Source organism: Caloenas nicobarica, chromosome 2, assembly GCF_036013445.1.
Source record: "Caloenas nicobarica isolate bCalNic1 chromosome 2, bCalNic1.hap1, whole genome shotgun sequence".
Taxonomy (NCBI): domain Eukaryota; kingdom Metazoa; phylum Chordata; class Aves; order Columbiformes; family Columbidae; genus Caloenas; species Caloenas nicobarica.
The window spans coordinates 125,541,395-125,560,174 of record NC_088246.1 but is presented as its reverse complement, the minus strand read 5'-3'; the positions used below and the strand labels follow the sequence as shown (position 1 = coordinate 125,560,174).

At 41.8% G+C, this 18,780-nt stretch overlaps 1 protein-coding gene across 2 annotated transcripts in view; it reads right to left on the bottom strand.

Annotated features, from left to right (window-relative positions):
• Positions 1-8,670: 8,670 nt before the first annotated feature.
• Positions 8,671-18,780, bottom strand: part of FAM110B (family with sequence similarity 110 member B) — a 113,453-nt gene continuing 103,343 nt past the window's right edge. For both annotated transcript variants that reach the window (XM_065629265.1, XM_065629266.1), the window contains one exon: positions 8,671-11,658. In XM_065629265.1, the coding sequence (XP_065485337.1) occupies positions 10,244-11,356 (1,113 nt within the window). In that variant the 5' untranslated portion in view covers positions 11,357-11,658 and the 3' untranslated portion in view covers positions 8,671-10,243. The remainder of the gene's footprint in view (positions 11,659-18,780) is intronic.

Here is an 18,780-nt window from a genome sequence, read left to right as displayed (position 1 = left end):
AAGACTAAAAATATCAAGGAAGAAAGATAAATGGCCTTAGATTACAGTTAAAAAAGCAACAAGAAAACTCAGGTTTTAGTGATATGCTTCATGAAACACTTTCATATGGCTGGTTATAAATAAAGTGGAGACCCAGGTTGTTGTCAGAAGAATTTCAAGTATGAGCCAAACTGTCAAACAGCTGCAGCTCTGATTTCTGGTTTCACCACTTGGTATCAGAATGACGACATCTAGGAGAAAGGATCTTCAGCTCCCGAGTAGCTGACATGAAAACGTGGGTCTGGAAAAAAATAAGAGTGGTGAAACACAGAGGAAACACAGAGGCAAACCACATTGCTCTGCAGAAGTGTACCTTTCTACAGCACAGTGGGAAGGGACGCATGAGGACACGGCCCAGCCAAGGAGCTCCTCAATGTGCCATTTCCCCCCACATCTACTATTAGTAAATCACTGTAGAAATGCTGCTTATTTGCAGCTGCAGAAATGTTTGAGGTGCCATGCAGGGCAGGACTGAAAAACGTGGCAATTTGTTTTCAGCAGAAGCTCAGAGGGAGCCTGGGATTAGCATTTCGTTCAAAGGGGCCAGTAATTCCTTTCCAAAACATTTAAAGGAGGCAACTCCCGCCTCCACTATTGCACATCATTACCCTCCCCCTCAAAGGGAGTGGTTTCTGAAGGGAACCAACTGAGGGTAATTTCCTTGACTTCTGGACCTTTCATATCGCTCTCATCTCTGCTGAGAGTACAAAGACCTCCAGTATTCTTATCCTGGCTTTCCCCACTTAGGGAAACGAGAGAAGCATTACAAATTAGGCTGTAGGGCTGTATTGTGAGAGAGGCAATAAAAAGCTGGCACTGGGGGCCACAGCCACGCAGATCTTCCGGGAGCACCGAGCAGTGAAACTGCCCCACATCCCTGCTCTGAAAAGCTTGTTCACTTAAACACGGCGACTAGCTCTGCTCCTGCAGACCGTTCCTGAGGAAGAACTCACTGCCACAGCTAATGTTATTTTCAGATCACGTTTCTGCTCCCTCTCCTCCTGCAGACCACGTGCTAAAGCAGCAATTGCTGCCCTCACTGACCCCCTGCTCCAGACAGGACAGGAGCAGGACATGCTAACATGCGGGCCACCCTAAAAAAATATGTTCTCTCTCCTGCTTCATTTCATGGTTTTATAGACAACAAGTCTATCAGTTATTTTTGGATCCTAACAACTTGCTTGTATAATAGGTGTTGGGAAAGACACATGCAATAGTCAGCATCAGAAAAGCTTCTGTATGCTTTGTTTTTAATAATTTCTTTTTCTGAAGGGGTTCATCTTCTTCATAACCCAGCTAACAACCACACGTTATTATCTACATGACCTGCTATCATCTGGCACAGAGAGAACAGTGAAGGCTGTCAATAGCTGCCAGGAGTTAATGTTGAACTATTTCTGTAACTTAAAGCAATATTAAAAAATTGAAACAAACCACCACTACTCACAGACATTAAGCCAAGCTTTCCTGTGTATAAATATGAGGTTATAAATGATTCTTAAAAATGCTGAATTAAAAATATAATTAATTGCCTAGGCCTGGCTGGTGGCATGGCTTTATAGAGTTAGTCCCTCCTTCCAGGGCATGGACTTCTCCAAGCCTTGCATGTCGGGCTGCATCCCAACAGAGGCTGAAGCAGCTGCAGGACTTTAATGCTTTTGAGTCACACAGACTCTCCGCTTCAGTCAGCCAGTTGGACTGCCGACTTTTGCCCAGTATTTACGCTGAATGCTCTGTGCCGTGATTTCAACCATGTGAAATGTGATTTTTTTTTTATTCAGCAAAACACATGGCCAGGAAACTCCTTTCCATACGCTTTCAACGCATTCTACGATTTTATGACATTACACATCTGTTCACTCAGCAGCTCCCTGAAAAGCCAGTGTGTCCCTGAGCACCAGCTCTGTGGGGCACTTGCATGGGAACAAGCCCATTAGAAAAATCTCTGATTCCACACCACAACTGCAATTGTGTATTAAATCCCACACATCCCCAAGTCCCAACATCGCAGGATTGCTCTGCCCATGGTGGCAGATTTGCTAGGACAGGGCCCTGAAGTTGTCCCCTGGCTCCCTCTTCCATAGCAGAGCTGGGAGTAGGGCAACCACAGGAGAAGCGTACGCCTTTCAGTGGTGACCTCCAAGGAGCAGGGTCTGCCCTGGACATTTCAGAACTCATGCCTTGAATAAATAACCTCCTGTAAAGATTTTTGATATCACAGTTGGCTACTTTGTGGTTTATTACTTATATGAGGTTTGTGGTAGGGAAAGTTTGTTTTAAAATAGTGCCAGTCGTTCACTGCTTCTGAAACACCCCATTGGTGTGTAGAGATGAGCAAAACAGGCACCCATGAGGCTTGATACGAATTCTCATGATGGCTCCTTAGTTCCCAGTTTTTCCATAAACTGGTCCTTAGCAGTCTGGTATAAATTTAGAGAACTTATTATGACATGTGTTACCTATGTGTAAACACCCCATGCTGGGCAGGTAGGTCCTGACCTCCTGATACTAGTACTAATACTTCGTGCTTCATCAAATGACTTCTTTGCCTCACTTCACAGATCTACATCCTGTCGAAAAAGTATTTTTCATTAAGATATGTCAGTGCGGAACGTTATATGGATCATCTGGGATTAAACACAGCAAAAGTAATTGAAAAATTAGTGATGGCCTAGGTGCAATACATGCAGTTGCATGCATGGGCAGCATCTTCTGGGAGACTTGTCTGGAGGCCCAGACGGTCCTCATCAGAGGCCTGAACGGTGCCACTGCAGAGGAATACAGCACAGAGAGAAATTTCTTGGCCCAGTGAGCAGAAGGAACAGTTGATGGGGAATTTCAACACATCTAGCTAGACCGAGGGTGGTTTCTCCTTCCATGCCACAGGATGAGATGGTGATCTTGCAGCTGCATCCTTCTGTTTAGATCAGGGCTGTGTCCTTTGGCACCCATATGAGGTAGGTATAGGGTCCAAAACAGCCTCTTTGGGTGACTAATTTTACCACACACCATTTTCGTAAGATCCACGCACTTCCCAAAATGTCAGGCTACCGTGGGACATACCTGCAAGCCAGGAAGATAAATAAGATCAGAGAACACGTTGGCTTTTTACCCTCTGAACCAAGCCAGGCTGATGGCCCAGGCAAATACTGCTGCAGGTACTCCAGCCATGCTGCTGTGGGTCTGTCTGAAAGCAGGGAGGGACCTCTGGACATCTGTGGGAGGTTTCACTGCTCCCAGGGCTCCTACCTGTGGTGTCTGGAGGAATTTCCAACTTGTGCTGCTTGGGGAGACAGAAGAATAGGAGAGAAAGCAGCAGAAAATTGATGCACAAGATTTAAAATAGGGAGAAGAAATCTACCCACAAATAAGGGAAAATACTAAGCTCTAACAGTGGGTCAAATCCTGCCCACCCCACTTAAAAACAGTGGTAAAATTACCACTGACTTCAATGGGGCCAAAATTTGGGTATCGGTTTTTTTACAGCCTTCCCAGATGAAGCACCCAGCCATGTTTTGAACTTTCCTCATGCCACTGTAAGGTTTTATCAGGTCCTATGGCTCCATTTCACTGTATGGCATTTTTGGGGAAAAAAGCCTCAACACTGCAATTTCATTAGGAGACAACAGCAAAAAAAAAAATCATTTTACAATATGGCTCCCTGAATTCAGTATCGGAGTGTATACTGATATAAAGATCCTATTTTCACTTGGTCTGTAAGAGAGGGTTTGAAAGGCCTTGTTTGTCGAATATGCTGGAAACAAAACCATGAGAAACTGCAAGCATTGACAGCTATTTGTTCAGCGTCCTTCAACACAAAAGAAAATTCAGCAGATGGACTCAAACCCATAAGTTCGCAGAAAGCGTTTTCAGATGGGATGAGTCAGTTTTGTGCCAGATACGTGTAAGTCGATATGCTCCAAGATATGCAAAACAGAGATAAAGAAAATCAAGCCTTTGCCAAAATCTAATACTATAATTTTCATGCAGTCAGACACGCTAACTGAACCTGTGCTTTGCAGTCTTATTTACAGGCAAATATTAATAAGTAAGACTAAGTTAATTTTCTGCTGCCTCCCCCATCCATTTAAAATAAAGAACAAAACCACCATCCCCCCAAAAATGAGTAAAATAAAGTTCGCTTTCAGCTAAGCGGCCTTTTATCTTATTCCTTAAGCCACTCCAAATCAGTCAGTGTATTTCTAAATGCTCTGTGCTGAGAGTAGCAAAGCTTTTACAGTTCAGAATCGCAAGACTGACTTCATAAAAGATTAATATACTTGAAAAGCAGGTCATTTATTAAAAGATCTTTTAAAAGCTTCAGTTCTTAAAAAGCAAAAACCATTGACCCACCTCCCCATCTTGTCTGAAAGTATTTGCATATGCAGCTGTTCTCCAAATTTCAACCCTGTTATTTTTCCCCTCCTTCTTCATTTTTTAGGATATGAATAGCAGGTATTTACTGAAACGGTGGCATGCTTCACCAAGTGCCTTCTGCTCCCATATGAACACATGGATACTCTTTTCCCACATGCAGGGTTGGGGTGTCAGATCCTCAGCCCCTGGGCTGCACGGGATGGCAGCCTGGGGATTGTAGCTTCCAATCCTGCTCTTCTTTTAACCACAGCTGGAAGTCTCCCACAATGGCCAGGTGAGGACAGATGTTGTCTCTCCTGGATCTTCCTCTTGTTTTACAATAGTGTTTTTAGGCAGTACTCTTTGGCCTGCAGCTGCAGGCAGTGCAAGTGGTTTGGGTGCCACGGGTGTCGGACACACAGGTACCACGATACCAAATGGCAGAAGGCAAAATGGTAACTATTGCTTGGATAGCAGGTCTGTGTCACTCTTTTCACTGCAAATTGTGCCACCTTTGCACACCACGGTCCTCAAGCCAGCATTTTGTATAGAGCTAAAGAAGTAGCAACGGAATGTACTGAGCAAGATAGAGCAGAGAAAGAAATATGGGCAATTTTGGACCACAATCACTACTTCTTCCTGAAGAACCACCTCTTGCTGTTTTGTCTTACCTGCTAATAGCATGGCACACTGGAAAATTAAAAAATAATCCATGAAACAGGCTCATCTGCAGCCACAGACTTACTCTCTTGGAAACAGGCTGCCATGAATACAGGGGTTGTAAAAGACAGGACAATTTGCGGGAAAGATACTTTGGGATCCAGGGGTGTTGATGTAAATAAGAGATCAAGCTGCTTAAGAAAGGAGGCTGAGGAGAATATGACAGCCTTGGTCATACAATTCAGAGAAGATGACAAAGCCAGACAAGACAAGGAATGCACAGAAAGGAAGAATGGAAGCTGGTAAAACTCAGAAAAGGCAAGACACCAAGAAAGTGGAGAAGACTTGCAGCGCCAAAAGCAGGAAACAATAATAGCAGAGATACTAGTGCTCTCTTACTCTTGTCATAAGACCATCACTTCAAATTTAGAAGAATGACATTTAAGAGACTACAGTTTTTGTTCTATAAATGATTGTTTTTCATGAAAACTTTTTTTAAAAAAGCCACCACTTATTATTACTGAATTTTGATGGGTAGCCACAACCAAATTGTTAAGTGATCACATACAAACTGTGCTTGAAGGCTGTTCATACCTACCAGGGCAAGACAGATGGTGTGGTGTAGGTGTCTCCACTTCAGATTGCACTGCACCTCAAATGGACAACACTGAGTATTTTAACAGCAACGTACTAACTGTAACAAGTGCCAGGAAAAAGCTATTGATCCTCACTTGAGCTTCCAGGGAGAGAAATAAGTCGTTTATGGGTTAATACTTCTGACCAAAATTTGCTTATTTAGAGGTTCACCTAACAGATGCCATCATCAGGAGATAGAAATCTTTACACTGAACAGACAATTTTAATGGCCTTTCCTATTAAGCTATGGGTGATACATTTCCAAGGGCAGATTATTGGAGTCTTTCTGCTGACAGCAAGGAATGTCAGATGAATTCAGAATATCAGTGAACATCTAAGCCTTGGTAACAAGGATTTTAATATAGAGTTATGCTAGAATTCGGGACAAAACACCTTGACCAATTTATTCTCTTGTACAGCGCAATGGGACCTTACACTATATCTGCATTTATATTCAATGCCAAAATAGGCAATGGACCCTTACTGTTCATGGGAACAAAGCTCCAGATGCTCTTATATTCTAAGCCTAATGTGCTCAGCTACTGATGTAGCACCATTAATCAGACAAAACATGAGTTTTATAGCCTTGGAAAACTGGCACCTCCCAGATTTATTGGTTTGACTGATCTGCTGAATAAAGTTTCTAAAGAACAAGGGTGCTCTGAATATAATGTACTAGACATTACCATCCCATAATCAATAGGTATCAAGAAGACTGTTTTTAAGGTTTAGCTCCTTTCCTGTTTTCCTGCAGACTGAAATTATTCAGCTCTGTACTGCAGAGCTCCATTAAGCACTTTGTTTTTCATTGAATGACTGGAATCAAATGCGTATGGCCTCCGTGGATGGATAAACTGCTCTAAAAAGAGATAAGTCAGCAATACTGATTGGCTCTGTTGTCTGAGCACGTCTTTTGATTTTTGAATTTCTGCCAAAAGCATCATAATTCTGTGTTTACCCTTCAAAAGCCCTTGGTCACTCGGTGCAGATGCTCACGGCGGAGTGCTCTCCCCTGCAGAAAGAGAATTCCTAAAAAAGAAAATTTCAGTACTCGGAGTTGTTGAGTGTAAATTTTGTGGCACAGATCCTGTAGCTCTCATCTTCCACGACATTGTTACTACATAATATGAAGTGATTAAAAGACTAGTTTTACTTTGCTACCCACCTCTTTCACTCAGATAAATGGTTTATCCCTGCATAAAGCTGTACATACATTTTAAAGTGTACCTTGTCACGTCATTTTCATCTTCCTTTCTCGCCCTGGCAAATCAAAATAACAGAACCACCATAAACCTCTGTGACGGTTCCTTTTGTGTGAGTGTGAGTTCGCACTGACTACCGTGTTTTCCTTCACTTCTGGGGCCAGGACTGGCAGCGCTGGGCTCCGTACTGGCTTTCGCAAGATACCACAGACTTACATCTCCCTCCAGAGCTGTTGTTTCACCATGGACACTTGCTGTGTGCTTTGCACCTGAGTAAATGGCTGCTGGAGGCAGCAGGAACAGGACCAGAACAGGTCCCTGATGGGGGACTGGTCTGAACTGGTTACAATTCTCTGCAAATTCAGCGTTTGGCACTCAGGAATCTCTTACGGCAGAGACAAACGATGGACCCTCTCGACACGTCTGCAAAAGCAAAATGGTCATTCCCATTTGAGAACAGATCCGACAGCAACGACGTGGCTTTTATGCAAACATACAGACTATAGCAAGACTATAAATAATTAAACGAATCATATCTGCATAAACCGTAATAAAGTGACAAATGAAGGCAATTGTTATCTGCTTGTTCAAAGCCTTGTGGACATATTGTGATCTCTATTACTGCAACCTCACCAGAGCTGCAAGTTCAGTTGACTGTGAAGGTCTGGGTCCTGCAAAATCTTATTCTCATGCACATTGTGAGCAGCAGGGACAGCAGAGTCAGAGCTTGTGTCGTGTCAAAGGTGCTGCCTAAGACCTCAGGTGAGGAAATGCTCTCTTACAGATAGCTCACCAGCCTAAACCCCTTGTGGCACTAAAAGGAAATGAATTTGATTTCTCAAGAGCCTATGGCTTCCTAACAAACCTTGGGAAACAAATTCAGAATACTAGCATATGCTCTAATCCATTTTCTAGTCATAAAGGCTTCTTTAGTACTGTTTTTGGCTGACAACAGTTGAGATAGCATGTTTATCACCATTTTTAAAACATTTGAGAGAGAACAATGTGAGTGCATTTTTATTTCGGTTTTAACTTCTTTATTTCATTGCTGTACAGCTGCATTACACTTGGCTTTAATCCCTTAAGCATTATTTTCCTTGGCAAAATAGTCACTGAACTGAGTAGAACTTACTATTGGAAAAATATGCTTGAAGAACCAGTGTGATGTCAATGCCAACTGAAACCCATGGAGCTTAAAATGTCACAAATGTGCCTGTAGCTGAAATACACAGCTCCTCATTTTTTTGACCGAAATAGGAATGTTGTAGTCTTAGGTTGTGAAGCCAACTGTAAAAACCAAAGAGTAGATTCCTGAAACTGAGTGTGTGCCTTTTTTTTCCCCCATGAACAATCATTTGGAAAACAATTGTATAAAACTTGATGTAGGATAATTCCATAGGCAACAAATGACTGCATGGCTTCGCTTCTAGTCTTGCCTGCATTAAGTCTGGCTATCAGTAAGGAGTTGGGCTACAGGCTTCTTAGAGAAAAGATAGAACCCGACTTTGTAAAAAACCTTTAATATTCAAATATATAAATAAGCACTACTGAAGAATAATTCAGAAGACTGCGGTGATTCATTATGAACAGATGCTATAAACGGGAACAGTAACATTGCTAGGTAAGGAAGAAGCAAGCTATTTTAGGAGTCTTGAAAATCTCTTCTAGTTCTTCAGACAGATCATGCTGCTATAGTTACTTTATAAAAAATTATATTCTGAAAAGCACTTTAGTAAAAGAAACCTTTTTACTGGAACTATTATTTAACCAAGACCTTCTACAGCACTAAAACACACTGCAATTTGAGTTCCCGATACAGTTTTTAGAATGGGAGGAGTAAAAAAAAAAAAAAAAAAAAGAACAAAAATCCTACCATACCTGCACCAGGAGCTATTTATTAGCATAACACTCTTCCTTTTAAAGATTTCGTAACAACTGAAGTATATACAAAGTCTTACAGCATTTACACAATAAAAAAGTTTCCTAATAGCTGATGAAGTGTAAGGTAGTGCTGCAATTTACTTCAAAGCATGTATACAATAATCATGAAGCAGACCACTGTACTTTCAACTTTTCTGCTATCACGCCACCACTGTCAGTTGAAATGTCAATTAATTAAACCACTGGGAAGACACAGATTGTCAAAAGATTTGTAACAGGTTGACCTGCAGCACTAACCATCATAAGGGGAGGGAGGGGGAAATTAAAAGAAAAAGAAAAGCTACATACTGTCATGTTTCTACAATTTCCTAGAGCGGTATGTAACAAACTTTCACAGCCTTAGATATAACATATGCAAGACAACATAATCACAATTTTTCAGATATAGTTCAGCTACTGAGTGTATTTACTTCTGAATAGGAGGCATTATATTGATATGGCTGTGTGTTTCCATTTTTGTTCATTAAATGTTCAAATAGGTCTACAAAAAATTAAAAGACAGCATGGAGTTTGTAGCCATGAAGTGTTTGACTAATAAAGGCATTCAATATCAGCTATAGGATCTAATCATTCCTGTCAAAAGTTTAAGACCAGGAACCTTAGAATAAAAACAAACCCCACAAAATCCCGCACCTATGCCATTTTCATCCGTTGACTCCAACCTTCTTTAAACTTTTTCAACAGGGATAATACAAAATCAATAAAATGCTTATACAAACCCAAATGCAGGACTCAGTTTATAAGAGGTCAAGCAGATTCACTAGACTACTTCTGCTGTAAAACCGAGGGAGCTTATCTGGAAAAAAGAAACCTTTACTGAACAGTCCCTTACTACAAGTAAGGATATATAGTTTAACAACGATATATAATTTAAGAACATAGCATTCTTTGCCTCTTAGAAACAATTTTACATGTGCCCATAATGCACTTTCTACAAGATATAAGGCTGCTTTGCCTATCATCATAGGCCTAAACCTCTTATTTTGGCCAATTTTGCTTTTCTTCTCCCCAAAGGGATTCTGTTTCAGCTAGCAATGTCAGTTGACAACATCTATATTAAGACAAAAAGTGACATATAAAATCCACAAGGAACCACATAAATACCAAAGAAGTCATAAAACCTTTCCATGTAAACACTTTGATTATACTGAAGCCCTAATTAGATTCTTGTCTTAAACTTTTGGCAGATAATGTGTATGCTCAGCCAGGCTTTGTAGTTGGTTATTGTTCAAGTGGAAGCCAGGTCAGCTCACATGTTGACAGGCATGCAACTTGGAAACATTGCACAACAAGCAACACAAAGAGATTTGAGAAGTGTACAAGACTTCAAGTAGACTTCACAACCCTTCACAACTGAATATTCACAGACAAAGATACAGTCCTTGCTTTTTCTGCAGTGGGTTTTTCTCTCACACATGGGACACTTTCTGTGACTCTCTAGCTTGCTTGATGCTATATAACCACTTGATGATTCTGGCATTCCTTTCAATGGCAGAAATGCCATATGGCACACGGTCATTGGCACTGTCATCGTTTCTAAGGTCACTGTTGCTGTCCTGAGACTGTTCACAGTCTGAGCTAATCATGCTTGCACTGCGAAAGTTGAGGGATATAATATCAGAGTTAGCCCTTGCAAAGTTTTCCATGCCAAGGTTTTCAAGCTCTTCAGGATCAAGTCCGCAGTAGTTAAAGAATCGTTCAACATCTGCGTCGACACGAAAGTATCTGTCGCTTAAGTCTGATTTTGATCGCTGGAGGGACGGTCTTCTACTAACTCCGCATCCAGACTCAACTGCCTCAATCTCTGGGGACTTCAGGGTGGCGATGGCAGCAATTTTGGGCTTTGGAGGCAGAGGTGGGGCTGAACTACTGCAGGGTATTGCTTTTAAGGGCTTTGCACTAGTTACTTTCCTAATGTCTGAGGAGCTGTGAGAGACGTGCAAGAAAGTCTCTGCCGACTGATCCAAGAGCCTTCTGCTGACATTGGAGCTGCTCTCCTGTGGGCTGCTACGGCCGTGAGTGGGGTAAACCTTCAATGATTCGGCAAACGAGTGTCGGTTCAGCTCTGTCGAATCAGCTCTGTGGGGTGGCCAGTTTCGGGGACCGTGCTTATGCCCTGAACCTGAGCTGGAGCCTTCGGAGCTGTTGATGATGTTCTTCAAAATCTCGAGTTTCAGGTTTTCTCTCTGGACGCCGCTCTCGGTCTTGGCGTTGTTGCTGAAGACCTTCAAGGTGGGGCTCCCCAGCGCTCGCTTGGCCGCAGGACAGACCGGTGGCTTTGCCAGCACCGCCGGCTTCACAGGCTCCTGCTTGGCATTGATGACCTCCTGGCTTTTGACATATTTCGCCTTGTCGGCTTCTAGCCTCTCCACTGCGCTCAGTCTTTTGGGATTCGGCTCCGCCTGCCTGCGAAAATAGTCGGGTCCTTTGTTCAGGATGCGGAGAGGGACAGCGGACGTGAAAGTGACAGCAGGGCTGACCGGCTTCACCATGCTACCTGTTGGTAGTGTTTCTGTAGGCATGTTTGGTGGTCTTTCCCCCGCAGCCGTTTTGGATTCTTCTCTGGGATCTCCTAAATGCACGGTGCAGAAACATGTACATTAAGCACAATGAATAGCCGATGAATCCTGGGATCTGAGCGTCAGCAGCAGCGCCTCATCTCACAGCTCATTAAATAACGCCGCGTTTCTCTTTCAAAGGCAGCCTTTGTAGGGCAAGGCCACCCGACACAAGTCCGGATTAGTCTGCTCCGCCGACTCCTTTCTTCTCGCTGAGAGATGCGGGAGTCTCGCCGTTCCCTTTGTGCTCCGCTACCGGCAGCGATCTGAAACGCAGAGAATAACCAACCACACGTTAGCGAGAGCTCCTGACATCAGAGCGATAGCAACAGCCGCCTCCCGGCCCTCCTCTCCCACCACCGGGCCGAGGGACGCAGCCGCTGGAGCTGCCGGCGCGGGGGAGGTGGCACTTGGGGCGCCCGTGCCCCCCATCTCGCTCTGCACGCCTGGGCATCTTACGAGAAATGTGTTGCTCGTTGCTTACAGTCTAAGCTTGCATTTAACATAATTACACTGGAAAGGGAAAAAAAAAAAAAATTAAACCCCACCATGATACAGCCAGAGGAAGAAAGGGGAGCAAAATGTAACAAAATGTGTCAATTCATAGGATTACATCTATCCATCTCCTGAAGATCAAGGAAAGAGCACTTTCAAGCTAATACCTTTGGCTTTGATTAGTTGATTTGTGTACATATTTTATCTCTAAACCCCAAACCTTTTTCTCCTTATAGGTAACACACTCTGTAAATCAAAGAAATTAAGTGTATTTTCCTTTATTCTTAAATGCTCCAGAAAACTATCTGGTCTAAACAGCAGAGAACAAACGGAGTCATGTCGTGTTTTAAGTGCAACGCACGCATTTCATCATTAATCTAATATAAAATAAACAATTAAAAAGTAGGAGATCTTGCTAAAGCCACTGATTCCAGTTTAAAGTCTGTTTGAACATTAGTCCCCAAAGTGCAGGTGCTCCAGCATTAAAATAAGGATTTCCACGGTCTCGTGATCACCTTACTGGCTTAACAGAACAACAAAAAAAGGCTCTGTTTTTTGATGAAAGATTCTGGGAGCACACAAGAACATTCTGACTGGGTTTGAAAGAAAATAACTTGTCTTCGCATTTGGATACAATAATGCAAGTTTTCTACCAAGCACTAAGTGCAGATGAAGTTTACCTTCATCTAAATTATTTTAAGATCCTATTGCTTCGGATTGCCACAACAGGCTAAAATCCAACACCACGGACGATGTTACAGGCGTTGTAACAATTTTTCCGGCACGAGGCACTGAAGGGCACTTATCACAGAATCTACTTTTCAAGCAGTGATTTAGCTAATGGGTCCAATTTGTTTTATTACTGCCCCATTAATCTACGCTGTCCTTTTTAATATCCTGTTTCTGTTATCGTTGTGCTCTTCAGGGAGAGAAAGCAAGCAGCTGCTACTTCTTCACCCATCCTAAGGAATGCCGAGCAGCATCCTTCCCAGGGATGACGTGCTTTCATGTGCGCTGCCATGCTGTGCGTGCTCATCCGTCAATACCCAACTTACTAATACAGGGCACACCATCAAGACACTGTTTGGACCAAAAAAACCCCACAAACCCCCTTAAATTCCAGCTACAGGTACATTAACAGTAAAAAGAAAACAACCTCAAGTATTGATTCCCAGAAATACATGATATATACATTGAATATTCCCTCTAAATCATTCAAGGTCAAAGCAAGCAAATAAAATATACCCATGCTATAATAAGATTACAGGAAAAAGCTGAGCTTTCACCTGAAGACTCACTGTCACAAGCATTCTTCAAATATAAACTAACATATTTAGGAGGGTGATAAACCAGACATTCATTCAGTGCAATTGAAAGGGTAGTGAAATGTTAATTAAGCTCCTCTTTCAATGTTGTTTTATAAATCCTAGCGCTAACTCCTCAGCAGTTTGACTTCCTGAATTTTAACTAAGTCTTTCTGAAAGAGAAAAAGCTCACTTTCCTCCTTTGAATCAACATATTTATTAGTACTGTTTTGAAATTAAGTATCACATTTCCAAATGTGCTGAAGGCAATTCCATCACGTATCTGCACACACACATTTCTCTTCCGTACACACAAATCAAATCTTTCTACATCATCAGCTCAGAGCTTGATGGCTAAGTGCTTGTAAAAATACTCCCTTGGTGTGTATATTTGACATTTGTGTGTAGAAATCAAACCTACGTGAGAGAAGGGGTCATGTCAGGAGGAAGAAAAACCCCCCAAACCACCAAAACCTCAATTCTTTGTACTAAACACTGTCAACCAACTGAGCTTACACCAATGGAATAAGCGAGACCACAACTTTCCATTTCCTTCTGGGCCATTGTCGCTAAAGGCCACCACAGTCCTGCCCTAGAGAACAGCTGCCAACTCCGTTCTCTTCCCGGCAAGCGGCTCCACAGAACACCACAGATCAGAGCTGTGGGAACCAAGGCACGGGACTCGAGGCTGGTTTTGGAAGTCTTTCCCCAGCACTTAACAACCTCCTCACTCAGGACTGCCCTGGTCAACGCCAGCAAGCATCGCGTAGGAGGCTGAGCATCCACGTTGGCTTCAACAAAACACTCAAAAGGAAAATGCGAAGAAAAGAAATTCACTGTGGAGGCATGTCCACCCATGGCTGCTTGTTCGCAAGCACCTGTGAGGCCCGAGTGCCCTGAAGTCAATGGAAATATGCTGTGGCTGGCAATGAGCTTCAAGCATGCCTAGAAAGAAAAGCAAAGACCTGGTGAGGAACCAGGCAGAAATGTCCACCTGAGCCAGGGTAGACACAGAGAGCTGGGGGAGTAATAGCCACGTGGTTACGTGGCCCGACATGAAGGCTTTGTACCTGTGGGGCTGCTGGTACAAATTAAGGTACATGCAGCTATGAAAAGGGATTAACTATATTTTTGTGTGTTGTTAAAATTGCTCCATTTCACCCAGGTGCAGCATTTAAATATCACTGGAAAGTTTACTCTGTACTCCTATCTGAGAGAGCTAAAATTCATTAACCAGATATTGTTAGGAAAAAAAACAGTGGGATGAAAGAGAGGCAGATGAATGTAAAGTGCTAATGAAACAACTTCTCCTGCCTGTGCTGGTGACGGCTGCAGCCTAACTCTGCTGCTAGCTGGGAAAGTGAGCGCAATTCCTACCAGCCTCTGCTGTCCACGGGCACCTGAGACACAACAGCAGCACCGGAGAGCCCTGCAACTTATTGATTTCAATGGTAATGAAAAAGGCTGAGCAGCAGCAGTACAGTCTAGTCTTGGGAAGACAAAACTGTGCCACTTAGTTTCCAGTTGTGAAAATCATCATTGTAGCAACAGGGGTATAGAAATGGCTTTCTTCTGGCTTAAACTCCAAAGATATTCACTGCTTAGGCACCTGAATTTCCTGTTGCAGAAAGCTCTGGCACCAATTTTGCACTGCAGAAATTCAAAGGCAAATACATTTTCTTCATCCACTCCCAGAAATGTATGAAATATACTTAAGGACCTATAAGGACCTAAGAAATGGTCCTTTTACTCTATTTACATCAATTTCCTACTCTGTAGATGTAATTCTTCCATGGACTGAATTGGGTTTTTCAGGATTCACTCTGGATTTCTGTTATTGCTCTTCTTTATAACAACTACTAGACTAAAGAGATTATTTAAAGAAAATCAAAGATAGAAACTTATGCACACATTCCAATATACTATGCATACATTAATTAAACCTTTCTTAAAGATCTCACTAACCGAGCCCCTCTAATGCCCAGTGACTGTTGCAGACCTGCTGAGTAGGATACAGAATGGACAAAGGGGCAATGGGTTTTGCTTTTTTTAAGGCTGTATTTTCAGCCAGAAACTTTGATTCAGGATTCCTTTGCAACAGAAGCTGAGATCCAAAGCATTTATTCATTCAAGGCATCATGCTCTAATCACTCTTAGGTCTGCAATATGTTTGTCAGATATTCACTTTTAAATAATGCACTGTCTGTATTATTCAGGGGAACACAATACAGCCTACAGCAACAATAGCTATACAACTAACATTAACTACAAATAAATTATCTATAAAATATTCTTTCATTGATTTAAAGCCAAGACAGTAGGAGGAGATGAACTATGCAGAAACTTTGGAACAACAGTTTCATATATTATAAATATGCAGTTGTTTGATATTTTTTAAAAAATTATGAACTGGCCCCATTCTGGCAAGTATTTATTTCTAGCGCTATTAATACAATGCTATTGTTCAATACTCAAGTTCATTTCTTCTCTCGTACCTAAAGCATCATTCTAAACACAGACTGAATGATGCCAGCTGACAGCAAACAACGCATTTCCCTCCCTGGTTCTGTGTCGCCCTGTAGCTCCAACACCTTGGCCAAGTTTCAGCCAAGTATCCACGGAAGACTACTACATATTTTAACACTATTCAAGTTGCAACAAAGCAGCAAAAACAGACAGTAAAAATCTGGCCCAAATGAAATTAGTACAATTTCTGGTCTTCACTTGGGCGAGGATGCAGCTTCAGCTGACAAAGCTACGATGAAGCTCATGCTCTCAATTCATCCCTCTGGGACAAGGGATGAATGGATTGTACAGGAGGTAGGATGAAGCACAGTGGATAAATATAATGAAGGCTGACAGCCTTTACTCTGCTTTCCTTGATATTTAAAAGCCCGTGTCTATTTTATTTTCCAGATGGTAAAATATAACTACCACTACCTCAAGATGAACCATAAACATCACATAAATTCCACTCTAAGTAACCAACAGGTGGTTTCAATAGGCCTCAAAGATATCACAAAACAAAACCTGCATAGGAACACGGGACCAAGATGGAAAATGTCAGGTTCTGCTAAAAACTGGGTGCACTTTAGAGCTGCTGGTCCCATTATGAAGATGCTGCTTTGCTAACAGTCCCTGCAAAGCCCATAAATGAGAGCTTCACTGAGAATAACTTGCCACAGGTCTATGCACTAAGTTATACTAATGTGTACATCTAAACTTGATATATGTTCTTCTGTAGATAATTGGCATTGTAAACCTCACACATTTATGTTCCTAGGTTTAAAAATATAGGCCAAGCCTAACTAAATGAGGCTTAAATTGACAAAAGATAATCCACATCAAGAATGGCAGCAATATTTCATTTTTGAAACCAATTTCAGATAAACATGTATGGATGTAGACTTGGTCTCACATAATATTAACTGTCAAGATAAAGCATAAGGATATGGAACAATCTTTCAGATCTGCCATGACTCAAAATTACTAATGAAAGTGCTGATTTTCAGCTTTGCTCCCCCCTGAAATGTGAAACAGCAAACAGTAAGTGAAGAGCAACATCTGTTCAAGTAGACACTTAAGACTTCAAAAGGTCATAAAAGATGTGAACTACAGTGACCTAAAACCAAGAGTGGCGGAATTATGTAGATGTGGGAAATTCTCCACCACGTGGGAAGGCAATGACTTTGGCAAAGGTGGCCACTTTTCACTGCTGATGTGTTACTTCCAACCAAAAAAAAACACACCACGAAGACCCTACAACTAGCGTTAACTTTGTAATAACGTGCACAGATGAACGTATGATGGGCTGATATATTTAGGCTAATTCTGCTTTGCTCTTACATCATGCTCAAAGACTTTTTAAGATAAAACTCTCCACAAACAAAACTGCCATCACTTGGCTCTCTTTGTATTTCACTATGTAGTTAAAACGATGAGGTTTAAAGCAGGATGATGCTGTAACCAGAAATGCTAACACTGTTAGGAGGAAACAGCTTCTGGAAAATCCACGGAGGTACAAATGCTTAGAAAGCAGGAAAGTAACTTAGCAGCTCTACTTACTTACATACTTCCCCTGCAATGTATGCTTAGCGCTCACTGGGAGTTGGATAGAGATACTTCTTTGAAAAAAAAATCTCCAGAAAGTATTTTCCTTCTTTTTAGTTCTGAAATCCAGCACTGTTACATTTCTCATCCAGTAGCAAGAGTCTATACTCAGCAATACTTGCTTCTGGGTAAATACTGCCCTATAGATGGCTCTCAAACATGAAAACTGATTTCTTTCAAAATGCACAGACAGCTGCACAAAGAACAAGAAAGCTCAGATATGAGATTTCCCTCTCTTCCAACTAGATAGTAAAAAACCCATAAATTGTCTCATTATTTAGAGCAATATTACATGCTGTGTTTGTAAAAGCTGTAATGGAAATCAGTTCTGTTTTCTTTGGACCCTTGTGTTGCCTACAACATACTGCACTCTTTGGAATAATTTCAGCCTCTCATTTAAACAAAAAAATCAGGAAAGGGCCTAAAAAAGTACAGTAAGGAATGTAACTTGTTATTAACTTTGTAGCTCTAGCTTTATGTGAAGACTTCTATTTTAGTGTGCATTTTATGAGAATGATTCTCTAAACACTTTGCAAAGCTTTAAAAAACACCTTCACTGCTCATTCATCAGCCAGCGGCAATGATCCCAAGTTCAAAACACTTTTATCCTTTTAATTCTGCAACTCTCCATAACCATCACGTTTAAACTTATAGCCTCCTCCCTATAAGATCACAATTCCCAATTTATCCTGGGGTCTCCTGGGCCTACACAATTTCCCCATGATCCCCTCTGCACTTTCAGAAATCAATGCAATCCCCCTCTTCAAAATACAGGATACTTGGTCCTGGTGCTCTGTCACATTTCAGAGGTTCATCAGATCCCATGACAGGTCCCTGCTGCACGAAGTCCCAGCTGTTCGGTCCCTCTTCTCTGGGAAAAGGGAGATTATTATTTCTCTGCTCCTCCACCACCTCATCCTCAAACCACTTCCCCATCGCACCATCCCATTTTTGCAAAACACAGTAACTCCTGCTCTGCTCTGTTTGAAGGAGCAGTGGTATCTGGACTACACTTTTCCTTTCTTCTCCTCTACTGACAGGAAAAGCCAGCACATCGTCTCCTTGCTCCTGGCAGATGTCCTTCACAGACATGCTTGTATTCAGCATCCTGAAAATGACTTTTTTTCCTAGTGTTAGTATTTTCAACATGTAAAAAAATATTAATTGGGGGGTTATTGCTGAGCACTGGGAGACAACAGAGGGAGGCAGAACAACAAAACAGTTTTAATTATGAAGCTCCCCAAAAATGTTTTAAATGTAACACTGTTCATTTTAGTTCACTTCTCAAATCTACGGTAATTCTTAACAAGTCCATTTTAAGAGTGGGATGTATTTTAAGCTACTCAAACCTTTGCAGTGATAAGTTCAGTAGAAATCATATGCATTAATGAAGAAGGAAATCAGAATTTTCTATCCGCAACAATGTGGAGGTACATCTACAAAGCACCCTCCTTCTAGTATTACCCCATGGATACGTCA